Source organism: Vulpes lagopus, chromosome 3 (assembly GCF_018345385.1).
Source record: "Vulpes lagopus strain Blue_001 chromosome 3, ASM1834538v1, whole genome shotgun sequence".
Taxonomy (NCBI): Eukaryota; Metazoa; Chordata; class Mammalia; order Carnivora; family Canidae; genus Vulpes; species Vulpes lagopus.
Genome location: NC_054826.1, coordinates 15045037 through 15059885, shown reverse-complemented (window position 1 = coordinate 15059885; position 14849 = coordinate 15045037). Strand labels below are relative to the sequence as shown.

At 40.9% G+C, this 14849-nt stretch overlaps 1 protein-coding gene across 3 annotated transcripts in view; it reads left to right on the top strand.

Annotated features, from left to right (window-relative positions):
* The window catches only part of AGXT2 (alanine--glyoxylate aminotransferase 2), a 36716-nt gene that overhangs the window by 10457 nt on the left and 11410 nt on the right, over positions 1-14849 (top strand). For all 3 annotated transcript variants that reach the window (XM_041749155.1, XM_041749154.1, XM_041749156.1), the window contains exons 4-10: positions 1142-1265; positions 2334-2428; positions 4170-4263; positions 4924-5017; positions 8950-9050; positions 9619-9711; positions 12568-12700. In XM_041749155.1, coding sequence (XP_041605089.1) covers positions 1142-1265; positions 2334-2428; positions 4170-4263; positions 4924-5017; positions 8950-9050; positions 9619-9711; positions 12568-12700 — 734 coding nt within the window. The remainder of the gene's footprint in view (positions 1-1141; positions 1266-2333; positions 2429-4169; positions 4264-4923; positions 5018-8949; positions 9051-9618; positions 9712-12567; positions 12701-14849) is intronic.

Below are 14849 nucleotides of genomic sequence, written 5' to 3'. Positions count from 1 at the left end.
CCCTCCTCTGAAATGCCTCTCCTACTGGGCCCCCACGAAATCCCATTAACCCCGGCCTCCTAGGAGCCCTTCTCTTCCCACACCTGGAAGGCCACCTGGCCCTCCAGGCTGGCCTCACCATTACCGGTCTGCCCCCCTCCATTCTACCCTCATGTGACTTACATGTTTTATTTTGTTAAACAACACTTTTATCAATTATCTCTTCTGCTTAAGAGTTTACTGATATTTTGCTATTTTCTGAAGTGAATCATGGAACCCTGATTGCAGGAGAGGTTAGTTGGTAAAGTGTCCCATGAAAAAATAAGTTTTAAAAACACTTTAAACTATAGCTCCCTCCTGGAGAGAAACAATGCTTACTTGACTAACAAAAGTACCATTAAGTCCTGCAGTAAAGAAATCTGTTTGATCTGGTATTTCTCAAAATTATTTAATTATTATTTATTTAACCACTGAACTGTTTTTTTTTTGAACAGCTATTAATAACAAACAGAACTGGTGTGTAACTTTAGCCATTGCTGTCCTTTAGAGATCTAGTTCAAACATCCTGTCCTATCTTTCCAAGACATTCTTAGTCAGGTCCTACATATCTATCTACAGAAGTTCCTTCAACATGAACCTTCTGATCCTTCAAAGAATATGGTTTCATAGTTACAAAATGTTCACCAACACTGACCACTATTAGGAGTCAGATACTGGAATCTCCTTTGAAGGAAGAAGTGTTGCTCCTGTATACATGTACACAATAGATTCCTTAAAGAATAAATGAAAAGACACCCAGGGTGACATGTGGTCATCTCTACTTTCCAAACTGCTCAAAGGGTATTTGACACGAAAACCTAAGTAGAAGAGATTCTATGTCCTAAAGTAGGAATTTTTTTTTCTTCCAAAAATCCCTAAGAGATACTCATTTGGTCTCCATTTGAACACCTCCCTTGGTGAAGAACCCATTATCTTTAAAGGCCACCCATCCCATTGCCAGAGAGCTCTACTGGTTAGAGTTCTTTCTCATGTGTGGATGAAATCAGCCTCTTGAAACCATCTGAGAAATAGCTATATGTCTGGGTTCAGTGGCCAGTGCGTGTGTGTTGGGAGGAACATACCCACTGGCAGCATGGGGAACTCTGCTCTCCTGTTTATCCAGGAAGGTAAATGCAGCGGCACAAAAGCAGCTTGGGCGCCTATGGCATACAAGTACCCTCTTCTTCCACCCTCCAATCCATGAATTTGCAGAGAAGCTTTCAGCACTTCTTCCTGAGCCTCTAAAGGTACGACGTTCTTGAAAGAACAGGAGTCTCATGATCCCAGAAGAGCTGCCCAAGGAAGCAGGAATATGAACAGGGAATTTGGTTCATGCATTGAACATCTGAAATGGTGAGCTGATAGCCAAATCTGAAAGGAATCAAAGAGAAGATAGGAATTTACGAATTGCTGGTGAAGCCAGCCAATGTTCACTCATCATCTCCAAGCCTCTGCCTCTCCTTGGAGGTTATCCTCGCTGCCACCTGTCTGTAAAAGTCACTTAGCCAAAGCCCCAGCCCTCCTCTATGTACTTTCCTCTATGTTCATCGAGAAGTTTTCATCTCTTCGCTGCAGGGCCCCTCTACAAAGTTATTTGCATGTTTCCTCTTATGGAATGGAGCCATTTTTTAATAAAATTAATATCCCATTCAGTTCATTCAATCTAAGATGCACTTAGTCTTGCTAAATTGAGATGTTTTCTGCATCTGAAATGACTGAAAGCTTTTTTAAACTGAACAGAGATGTTAAAATGCTGGCCAAGATTTGCATTTCCAGAATATGTAGTACCTAGAACAGTGCCCAGTACCTGGTTTTAGCTTTTATTATTATTTTACTGTATTATCTAGATCCTCTATTCATACACACTGAACAGACAGGCTGGGGCATCCTCTCGGGCTGCAGGATCTTGGAGATGGCCTTGTCCAAGCCTTCAGAATCTGGTGGACTGGTTGAGGTTCAGGAGCTAAGCAGCCCAGTCTTCAGATCCACTCACCCACTAACCAATCACTCCATAACCTTCAGCGAGTCTCCCCATCTTGGCATTTTGCAGAGCATTGAATAGAGCCAGTGAAAGTCTGGTATGTTTCATAATTGGGATAATTCTTAGCCATTTTTTTTAATGTCTAGCTGTTAGCAGCTGTTGAGTGAAAAGCAGTAGAATTAATGTAGTAATTCAGTGATGGGACTGCTTGTCTGAGGGTAACTCTCCTTGATTATTAGAGGTTGGGATATGCAGTCTTTAGCAATTTTGAATTAATCAGATAAAAAGGAAATAAACTCATCTATGAGGCCATGTGTCTTCTGTTTCCCTCCAGGTCATTTTCTTGGTGAACAGTGGCTCCGAAGCCAATGACCTAGCCATGCTGATGGCCAGAGCACACTCAAAAAGTACAGACATTATTTCTTTCAGGTAATCGCACCTTGGAATAACCAATTTTAATAACACTGACTTGCTCCAACACTAACTGTGCATTTTTAAAACATAGCCCAAAGGGGAAGGGGACTTTCTGAGGAGTATCATTCTAATTTTATGTTGTTGTTTTTAAAAGATTGTATTTGTTTATTCATGAGAGATGCACCGAGAGAGGCAGAGACATGGGCAGAGGGAAAAGCAGGCTCCCTGTGAGGAGCCTGATGCAAGACTCTATCCCAGGACCCAGTAGTCATAACCTGAGCCAAAGGCGGACACTCAACCCCTGAGCCACCCAGGTGTCCTAATTTTAGGTTTTAAAGCAGAATCAGTCGAATGAATTTTATGACTGGATAACTCCATCTTAATTGGTCTGATACAAGGCAGGGTTCCCTGACTTGGGTACAAACAGCTTGGAGCACTACTAGTTATGTCATAGATCATTCTATAAAATTAAACAGATGGTCATATGCCAGTTTTTTTAACTTTGAAGGTATGCCAAGTGGTGAATGACTGGTTGATACCCATAGATGTTCTATGATATGACAGAGGGCCCATTTTCATCTCTGCTTGTGCTAAAGAGCCCTCTACTTCCTAGTGTCAGCTGCACTAGGTTTTTACCTTTAATTCTCTTTAACTTCAGAGGATGCATGTTTCTGCTTCTTCAGGTGACCTTTGAAAATTGATAATTTAATAGATTAATTACAAACACTTGGTAGCTATATTAGGATTAAAAATAATAGAAAACTAAGCATTTTGCTTGCAGTTGCCTCCTTTGGGTAATTTTATATAGCACATAGAAATAGGTTCTTATAATAAGGTTTATGTCAAAGAGTGACTTAGTAAAAGTAGATAGAATGAAGAGACAGTCCCATTCTGTCACCTATCTGGCCATAATTTGTGTCTCAATTCAAAATATTTGATTACCACAGCTCATCCAATACTGCACATCCCATATAAAACACACATGTAGTAACTATAGGCATAAGGAAATGTTTATTATCAAAGAAATACGGTAATAAAAAATGTGATTATGTTTTACCCAAATAAACATGTTCAGATAAGTGTTGATCTATTCAAAGCAGTCATGTGTTACTAGGTTTCAACACGTTTGTGTCTCCTCCTTCAAGATAAATGACCATCCTTTTGAATAGTCTTAATAGTCATAAATCCTCATGTAAGGGTGATTTTGATTTGGGGAATTGTCAAAACCCAGTTGAAGCCAAAACTGGTGATTAGGATGATTTATACTAAATATGATAGTTTCAGGTTCAAAGAGAAACAAAACCTATGTTTCTCATATGCCAAATAAAGTGGCTTATGTGGCATTTGTGCAACAGCCACATTACAGGAACAAAGATGTGGCTTCTCAAGGTCACTGTTTTGAAGACTAATACTCACTGAATATATAATTACTGGCATGTTGCTAAAAATGAGTCTCGCTATTGAAAAGTAACTGAGTAGGGCAGTGATGAAGATTAGAGTTCTTGCCCAGATGTTCTCCAAAGCTTCCTTTCCCAGTTTCAAGTCTATGCCCCCAGAAGAAAAGACAAAGAAGTAAATTCTCCTAGCAGAGCCTTAGAAGATTTCTTAGAACTCACTAGAGTTGCATTTTAATAGTGTTCTATTTTATCTCCCTAGCCATCACGGATCTTCTCTTTTGTCCTACTTAGCATTCCACAGGCCAGAAACCAAAGAAAAATGAACCTAACCCCATCTTCTCACTGTTGCTTCTCTGCAGAGGAGGCTACCATGGGGGCAGTTCTTCCACACTTGGCTTGACAAATGTAGGGCCCTTCAAAACGGAGCTCTCCAGTGGGTTGGGCTGCCAATCAGTGAGTTTTGAGATTTTTTGTCTTATTTCTCTAAAGGCTGCTGGGTATATGGTATGATTGACCAGATCGTCCAGGTATTAGTATTAGAAATGAATATAAAGCCTATCATTAATCAGGGGCTGAATTTGACTTAGTTGAACCAAAGCCCACTTGGAGGAAATGTTTATCAGAAAGGCCTCCAGAGTCTGAGTAACATTTAATGATAGAGATTTTTAAACTCTGTTTTGCTTTTAAATAAAATCAAGTAAATTACAAATAAATGCATTGAAATTAGTTCTCAGAGCCTTGAAAGCATAAGATTCCTATAGAACCATCTTTGTACTCACCTTCTGTTCTCACCTGTTATGCCCACCTCAGCAAAAGAATCAGATATGATTATTCCTGCTCTTTCAGATGTTCATACCTAACTCTTGAGCAAGTTGTTTCCAGGCTGACACGAAATCAGTTTCCTTTGTGAAGTGCCCACATAACTGATTTCTAAGAAAAAAAATTATCTTTTCAAACCAAAATATTAGGGTTTTATCCTAGGTAGGAGAGGAGTATGGGAGGAGTCTCATTACCAAATTAAGAAGCCCTCTTATGCTAATCGGTATCACATGCTCCTCAAATTGGCTACCTTGTCTTCACATTTTGCCAAAATCCTTCTTTTGTCATTTACAGACAATGTGCCCAGATGTTTTCCGTGGCCCTTGGGGAGGAAGCCACTGTCGAGATTCTCCAGTGCAAACAATTAGGAAATGCAGCTGTGCACCAGGTTCAACTGGGCAGGGAGGGAGGTGTGTGGTGGAAGGTCGGGAGGGGTAAGCAAACTAGAGAAAGGCTGAACCATTCCTGAATGAACGGATCTGGGAGGGGGGGAAAGGAAAAGGAAAGAGCCAAAAGAAACAAAACCAGAAAGCCACTTCCCCACTCCAACTCCTCCTAACACCCTACCCCCACCCCGCCCGTCAAATCAACGTTTCTCATGCCTGCTACCTACCACTGTGTTATCTGACCGTGAGGAAGGGCGTCTCATGCTAACAGGGCTAAATTAAACAGACTAGCACTTGGTACTTAATTAAAGGAGCTCTGTTAGCTCTATTAGCAATAGTTCTGCTATCAATTTTAAAAGAAAACAAGGAAAAAAAAAAGAAAAGAAAACAAGGTTGGTGGGATTGTTTACCAATTCCCAGTGGTGAAAGGGAGAGGAAATGAATACTTTTAACAATCTCAAAACTCCAGTCAAGAAGCTCCCCCAGGGACTCTGAATGCCAGCCAAAATGAGAGCTGTCAAAACTTAAGGCCATCCCCCAAGGCTGCTGACATCTCTTGCAAAAGTTTTAAAGGCATTCTCCAAAGGAAAGCTTCCACTCACTTACCGCATTTTTATTTGCATTCTTTACCTATTCTTACCAAGAGAGGAGGCGTGGAAGCAGAATCTTCTTTGCTAATCAGCAGGTCTCACCTCATGCTTCTTGGCACAGTTCAGCACCTCTGAATAAGCTGCTCCTAAGTAGTGCGGAAAGAAAGAGCTAAATGCTTCTGCCGAAGATATCTGATGGAATAGTCTGACTCACAGGGTTGAGAAAAAGAATACAAATGGAAGTCTTCAAAATCAGCTTTGAAAGGAAGAAAATTCACAGGCTCCTTACAATTCAGATGGGATAATGGCAAAATGGAGGTAGGAGGATAAAAGAATGAGCCCTGAAAGAAGATGTCTTGGTCACAGAACTTAAAACTGTAAGGAAATTTAAAGCCATATATACAACTCTCCATTTTAAAAATGAGGAAACCAAGGTCCACACCTGGGAGGCTGGAGAGCTAGGACTTAACCCCAAGCCTTCGGACTCCAAACCAGTGCCCCCAGCCTATGGCCATCCTTGTTTACACTGACATCCAGCAGGATGAACCCAGGGTAAAAATAATTCCCATTCTGCTGCTGGCCAGGATTGAGAAGACCCTCGAAGTGAGGAGACCTAGATGCTACTCCCAGCCCCGGTTGGTTCAGCTATGAGCAAATGCTCCATCTTTGCTTCAGTTTTTTCATTTGTAAGATAGAGATAGCAGTACCTGCCCCCTGTCCCCTACTTCCAGGCTTCATAAGATCAAGACAAGAGAGCTTTCTGTGCAGGAAAGCAGATAATAGCAATGCTAAGTGTACCCCTAGAGCCATACCTGTGTGTCCTACCTAGATGGCATCAAGAATTAATATCGGTTTCATGCACCTCATAGACTTCAATCTGACCACAAAACCACGAGCACAGAGCTTAGCAGGCAGAAGCTCTCAAGAGATGGCCATCGCCCTCCATCCCCACTCTGTGTCCCTCCCCTCTTTCCATCCTCTCTGCCTCGAGGGCTTCTTGGTTCTGGGCCAAGGTAAAAATACTAGAACCCCATGGTCCTCTCCTAGGGGCATCTGGAGGCTAGATGATAGTGACAGAAACACATTTTGGCTTCTCTGAACTGTTGTCCTTGGCATATCTGAGGTCAGCTGTTTTCTTAACTCATATCATCAAGAGACAAGGCTGATATAATATAAAAAGGGACGGCGGCCTCCTCCAGGGCTTTTGGGAACCGAGAAGTGTCTGGTCTTTATCGTAAAAAAGCAGATTCATATGTTTGCAAGTGTAAGGCAACGTGTAAGTGCTTTGAGTATAGAAGATTCTAGTTCTCAATTCCTCTTAGGGTTTGTTCGCTGGGTGCATACAGATGCCAATCTTGGTAGAAGTTCTTTCACCTCCAGATTATGTCATCACGGTCCCCATGGGCATAAGCAGAGGTCCATGTTGTGAGCCTGATGTAGCTATTGCCGTGGTAGATTTCATTTCCTTCCTCTGTCCTTTGGTGAGGATTTTGTCTTTCCAAGTGTTCTTTTCAGACCCTGAATTTTAGATGTAACCTGTGATGACATTCACCTCCTAATGTCCACTGTCCCACAATGTACCAGGCCCTGGACCAATCATGTCATTCTTCTTCCTTCACCTTTTGCGAAATGAGTTTCTTTTTTCCTTAAGAATTGTTCTTTCTTGGCCTTTCACTCTATTTAACTGTTTCTATACCTGAGGCTAAAATAAAAAGTCTTCTGTCTCTACTCTGTTGCTTGCATGGTATCCAGGAGAACATCCATTCTTTAAACCCTTGGTGTTAAAAAAAATAAAATAAAATAAACCCTTGGTGTTGTCATGGTGACGCCACTGCACCACTGTCTCTCTCCAGAAGCAGCCTGACCTGGAGTTACAGCAATGAGCTCAGGAAGGAAATGCGAAATGTGAAATGAAATAAGAAGCTGATTACAGCAGGTGACCCCTCTCATCACTGAATTTGTGGTCAGTGGGAGACAAATCATGAAAGGTCTATCACAGGCTTAAGCAAAACCTTCTCTCTCTGTTTTGTCCAAATTTAAGCCATTAGGGTTGATTATGCTCCACCCTTGATTTCTCTAGTTACAGATAAGCTTGCTAAATTTCCAAATTATATTTTTTGAACATATGATCCACCCTTTAGAGTCATCTTTGGATGTTTCTCTTCTTTTCTTAATAAAAATTTAAAAATCCAGTCTCCAGAGGCAGAAATTTATTTGGCTAGTATATCCTGCTCATTAAACAACTTAAGTGATGCTAAAAATGTGCTTTCTGGGGTTGATATCCTTTTCATTACTTCTTCACACTTCCAACCTCTAACTCCAAGTAAGCAAAGACATCAAGTACCTCTCAAGCAAACTTTCCCAAAAGTCACAAGTACGTTAAAGTCTGTTCAAGGCCAGGCAGTTTTTTCCCCATTTTTAAATGAAGATCTGAAGTATAAAATATAATTTATGCTTCAGTTTTGATGACGATGACAAAAGTTTTCTGTCCCTTATCTCTAGACTTCAAGAACTAAGACTACATCCATGCATCTAAGCAAGGATTAGGATGGGAGGTGGTGGCTCTCCTCCCAGATGGCTTTCACTGTCCCTAGGGCCAGGGCTTCCATCACATCCACATGTCCCTCAGCACCCCTTCTGCTGTCCATGGATATGGGTTTAAGTTCAGAAACTGTGTGGTGCTGTTTAGAATCGGAGGTGTGGATGAAAATTCTGAAGGTTCAACCATGTGTAGATACAGTTGATCTGAGACTCTTGGTATTCCAGAGAAGGCTTCCTCTCTCTTGCTCCCATGTATGAACATTATCTGGCTCTAGTACATTCTTCTTTAGACCAGATTCCAATTTCCAATTGTTCTATAAACATATTTATTAACTCTAAATACTGAAACACTCTGTAGCTTTAAAACTGTACATCAGATTAAGTGGCAATAAAAGGTAAATAGTTATTTCCAAGTAGGTTAAATCCACACTCCAATTATTTTTGAATTAAATCTACCCAGTTGAGAGGACAAGTAACCTTAGGTGAAACAGCTCTGTATTCCAGATTCAGTGATACTTCGGGGCATTTCTTCCCCAGATGGAAATGACTGAAGTGGTTTGTTTATGTCTTTATGGCTATCCTCGTCTTTCTGCTCAAACCAAAGTACAAGTTGTTCTGAAAGAATGTCCCCTCTTCAGAATTCTATATACTCACATTCTGTTTACTCAATTCTCAGGATTCTAGTCAATCTACTCATCCTATTTCCTTTTTTCTATGGTTTCCCATTCTTCTGAATGCCCTTCTCACATCTTCAAATGCTGTTTTGTCTGTTTGTTTGTTTGTGGTTCTTGTTGTTTTTGCAGACTGCTGCCAAGCAAAAGACCAGTATATTGAACAGTTCAAAGATACTCTGAACAGTTCTGTGGCCAAATCAATTGCTGGATTTTTTGCGGAACCAATTCAAGTGGGTATACTGACCTTAGACATTAATTGGGCTGACTTTCAAATTATCAGAGCGTTTTAACTCATACATTCTAGAGAATTCCAAAATATTTAAGTGACCATTGCTGTGTCCCTCTCCAAATTCAATTCATTCTCTTGGCTCCTTAAAAAAAAAAAGAGTGCCCTCAATTTTCTACTGACCTTCAAAAACCATTTCCTGTATTCTTGGGCTGAACAGATAGATGAAACTATTGAATTCCTAAAATTCTGAAGAAAAGGAAACCCCAGCAATCTTTGGTTGCTTAATACCCACACTATCAGGGGGAGCCTTTCTCTAATGTTACCAAATCCCTTAATCTACTTTGTTTCTAATCTCAGAAGAGAAGAAGTTTTGTGTCCTTTTCCCAAAAGTCATGGCACAAGAGTAATGGCCCCTCTATTCACCCATAGTTGGAACAGATCTAAAGACCATTTTAAAAATTGCTGCTATTACTAATGCTAATGATGATAATGATCTATATTCTTTCATTTTTAATAGTTTCAAAGGGCTATGCTGTTATTATAGGACTCCCTGGTTTGGTCTTTTGCAGGGGGTGAATGGAGTAGTTCAGTATCCAAAGGGGTTTTTAAAGGAAGCCTTTGAGCTGGTGCGAGAACGAGGAGGCCTGTGCATCGCAGATGAGGTGAGTGGCTGTGGAACAGGGTGATGTAGAGAGCGAGAACAAGAAAGGCATAGGGAGAAACCTCTTCAAAACCTCCTCTGCAATCCAAGATGAAAACGTCTTCTGTGGGAATTCCAAGATGTGGATATGAATTAATGAAGCCTTTGCTAGTTGACTGGTTGGTTGGTAGGTTAGTTGGTCCATTTAATAACCAAAAGAACCTAAACATCCAAGTTGGAGTCTATCAAATGAGTGGCTAGCAGGCACAGGTGATGCTGTCATCACCTAAGATAGCTTTTTAAGTTCCCATATGGAGATTGTGTCAGAGGCAGTTCAAAAACCACATAGGAAATTTCATCTCGTAACCAAGTTTTCATCCTAATTTTGCCAAAATAGTATTAACGAGGCTGGCAGCATTCATCTTAATAAAAAAAAACTTGTTTGGAAAAGATATTAAAAGAAAAAAATGCATGGGGTGCCTGGGTGGCTCTATTGGTTAAACGTCTGACTCTTGATTTCAGCTCAGGTCACCATCTCAGCATCATAAGATCAAGTCCCAGCTCAGGCTTTGAGCTGGGTGTGGAGTCTGCTTAAGATTCTCTCTCTCTTTCCCTTTGTCCCTCCCCCCTTACAAAATAAAAGGAAAAAAAAATGTGGATGCTAAGAAAGAAGAGGGCCACCATTGCAGATATTTAAAAACTAGTTCCAAAAAAATTCTAAAATAGCTTGAGCTAAGGCAGCATTGGTGGAACAAGCATATGGTACCTCCAAAGGGATCCTCTAAAGGGAATGAAATTCATTGGCTCCGTGTCTTTTTTAAAGGCATCAATTTAATCATAACTACACTTCATATTAGAGCATATCAAAGACAGCAGTCTTTTGTCTACTAGGAATAGCAATAGAGGTCAAAGGACCAGAGGATGGTTGCCAGGACCAGAGATGTGCTCCCAGCTCATTCCAGGGTGACCGGTCATAATTCTACTAACAAGAGTTAGACCCACCAGGAATAGGTGGGGAGCCTGTGAAGATGTTTCATACCTGTTTCAGTCCTGCTGTCTTTGCCTGAACATTTTTCCTCAGCTAAACATTCCCTATAGTGGACTTTGGGCTGTCTCCTTTGCAAAAATGTTTTTTGCGATTTCCTCATGTGCAGCCCGGTCTCTGTTATCCCCAGCTGGCCTGGCTAGTCCTCAGAGTGCTGCACATGTAAGCGAGGGTCAGCCCAGCCTCCCTTCCCCAACCTGTCGCTACAAGTTTAGAGACTGCAAGCCAATCAAACTTAACTGTTACTAAGAAAAGAAAGGAAGAGAAAAGAAAAGAAAGAAAAGAAAAGAAAAGAAAAGAAAAGAAAAGAAAAGAAAAGAAAGAAAAGAAAAGAGAAAAGAAAAGAAAAAAGAAAAGAAAATTCTGTTGGTTTACAATTTGTTAAAGAATCAACTTTAACCTTTGGAATCAGCACACAGTGAAGCTGCCACAAACTAATGAGAGGGCAAATAGATTAAATTTTAAAAATATATGACCTTCAGAATTTTCTAAGATAGGTGGTTTTCTCACAGTTTTGGTCTAAGAATTATTTGTTTACTTTAAAGAAAGAGCAAGTGAGTGCAGAAGGGGAGGAGGAGAGGAATAGGGAGAGAAAATCCTCAAGCCAACTCCCTGCTGAGCACAGAGCCCCACTCAGGGCTCAATCCCAGGACCCTGAGATCACGACTCCAACCAAAACCAGGAGTCAGCGGGCCAACCCACTGAGCCACCCAGGTACCCTGTTTTATCACTTTCAAGGACATAATTAGAAACTACCTAACATAGGGTGACCTTAAGAAGGATTGTCCTAATGACCAAGTGAAGATAAGAACTGCTAGATCTATAAGGTGCATGTAATAACAATTCTATAAGGTATGTCCCATTGTTATTATTTCAAGGAAACTTTACCAGAAAGGCTCTGGCAGAAATTTGCAGGGAATGTCTATGTGGCTTTATTCAATTAGGCACTTCTGCTACTTCTGTATTCATTCTACGTACTAAGTACTGACTTTTATCAGGCACTCTGCCAGGTGTTGTGGAGAAAGAGAGGAATAAGATACAGCCCCTGTCATCAGATACATACAGTGGTGACAGTAGTCCAAGGTGAGAAGTTCAGATGACAGCATGCCTAGGTGCCTTGATGGGGAGCTCTACGAGGGCTCAGGAAAATCTTAGAACAAGTGATGATGAGGCTGTTTTGAAGGACAAGAGGAGTTAATGAGATAAAGAAGCAGGGAGAGGGTCTTCTAGAAAGAAGGAAAAAAGCATGCACAAATAAACCAAAGTTAACTTGGTCCAATCCTAATTTAACTGGTTTAACTGGGTCATCTTCATAGTTCTCGAACCTGAAAGTCCAAGATTCTCAGGAAAGAAAGGAGATCACAGGGAAGAGAATGACGAGCCTATGTGGACCACGCGGCAACCATACCAGCCCCAATCCACTCCCTATAACTCCTGCTTCATCCAGCAGGGCAGAGGTGGTTTCTTCCCTGCTGCCTTACACACCGGAGATCCTATTAAGCATTGCTAACCAGAATGTTCCTTTACACATGCACTATTTATATGACTTTCATAGCAGTCTTGTGATGTACCACTAGTACTATTTCTACTTAACAGAGTTAACAGGTTCAGAGGACTTCAGAAATATATCCAAAATCCCATAAAGTTAGTAGCACATGGTTTCTGGTAACTAAAAGCTCAGACACAGATTAGGGGCCATGTCCATGGTCATATAAAGATGGTGATGATGATGGCTGGCAATGATGATATTGAAGAGGAAAAGAAGTGATCAGAGTCAGAAAAGCCAGCATTTCTTGAAAGGTTTCCAATGATTTTGGATTTGTGTTCCATCAGGTGCAGACAGGATTTGGAAGGCTAGGCTCTCACTTCTGGGGCTTCCAAACCCATGGCATCCTCCCAGACATTGTCACCATGGCTAAAGGGATTGGGAATGGCTTTCCCATGGCAGCAGTTGTGACAACTCCAGGTAGGGCCTACGGGCAGGTTGTACTTGTTTCTGGGCCTCCTGCATCAGTGATGGTAGAAAACAGATGTTTGGGAACTTGTGTGGGTTGAAGACAGTGCTGGGAACTATACATGCATTTCCTAAGCAATAATGAAAAGAAACAGTCTGCCATATGGTAGAAGAGATGGAAGAAAGCCAGCCCTTTCTGCTCTTGCTGTAGGGAGACTAATTCTCCCACCCCCACAATGAAATGCAGGGTTCTCACACTCCAACAAGGTATAGGAAATCGTGCCACAAAAACAAAACCCACACAAGAGATCCTTTTTAACCAACCTGAAGCTAACTGTGAAATTTCCAGGGAATCCTATTCTGAAGGAGACTCTTATTTGGTCTTACTGTTCTAATATGTTATAAACTCAAGGCTCAGAGTGACAGTTTTCTGCTTCCATCTCAACAAAACAACTGAATAAATATATCTCACTTAGCCAGAATATTCTATAAAATGAACATAAGACCAAACCCTATTTTAAATTTTAGTGAGGTTTTATGGAAAATTATTTTTATGAACCATTTATCGTTAAAAGTCTTTAAATTATTTTGCTCTTCCCACCAATAGTAAGCACACTTCCGGGGTACTAAAGGATAATTAAGTGCTCTGATAGTTCAGTATTTTTATTGAATGAATAAAGTAATACAGAGTCCAAGCTCCTTCTGCTTGCCTCATGACAGGTCAATAATTTGAGAGGCGAGATGTTGGGGCAAGGAAAGCCAACAAACCAAGGAGATGCGGGACAATTGTCCTAAAGAATCATCTCTCCTGGGCAGCAAGTCCAAACTCCTTGTTTCTTAGCAAAAGGGAGAAGCACAAGGGAGTTGGCTGCAAAGGTGACCAATGTCTATGGACCCCTGAGAAAGGTCTCATAACTTCTTTGTCTTTGGTCATGGTCACTCTTTGCCTATGGGAATCTGGTCATGTCCTTCCAATAAATCTTAAACATAGCATCAGCATTTCTGTCTGTACTTCCTTATCTCCTTAAGTGAAGCAGGTTTCGGGTTAAAAGAAAAAAAAAAACAAGTCTTTGCAAATCTCTGCTGTAAGCAAAATTCCTTCAAAGATTAACATGCCTACATACAGGGCAAAGCAGATGTTTCCAAGCTATAGGTCACAGCAACAAGACAAAATGAAGCAATTTGGAGTCAGACATGCTAAGCTTCTACCTGTTACAGGTACTAAAATGTGGATGCAGAAAGTGAAATATAATGAACCAAATATATGCTCACCCTGAAAAAAATCCAGAAATTATGTTACTAAATCCTTAATGCGATCTTTTTTTTAAATATCTCCTTCTTAGTCCCAAGAGTATAATATAGAAAAAAAGGTTAACTAATGAAGGTCCCATGTAAATTCCCATAAATCAAATGTTAAGTTACTTTTCAATTCACAAAACACATGGAATATTGTGTTATCATACTTCTCATTGAGTAAATAATTTTTCCATATCCAGTCAGCCCTAGCTGACTACCATAACAAGACACCACACGCTGGGAGGCTTAAGCAGCAAATATTTATTTTTTCATAGTTCTCAAACCTCGAAGTCTCAAACCTGGTCAAGGTGCCAGCAAAGTTGGTTTCTTGTGAGATACCTCTTGCAGATGGCCAACTTCTTGCTGTGTCCTTCTATGCCCTTTTCCCCAGACAGAGAGAGCTCTGATGTCTCTTTTTCTTCTTAGGATGATACCAGTCCTATAAGGGCCCCATCCTTGAGACTTCATTTAACCCTAATTACTCCCCTAAAGGTCTCATCTCCAAATCTGTTCACATTCAGGAATAGGGCTTCGACATCTAAAGAAGGGTCACAGGGTGGGGAGACACACATGTAATTCCATCCCTAACATCCCCTATCGGGCAACCTGGGTGGCTCAGTGGTTTAGTGCCACCTTCAGCCCAGGGCCTGATCCTAGAGACCCGAGATTGAATCCCACGTCGGGCTCCCTGCATGGAGCCTGCTTCTCCCTCTGCCTGTGTCTCTGCCTCTCTCTCTCTTTCTCTGTGTCTCTCATGAATAAATAAATAAAATCTTTAAAAAAAAAATCCACTGCCTGGTGAATGAAGAATGGATTGGCTATGATGCCATGAAATATATTATTAATACAAGACAAAAGTAAATAT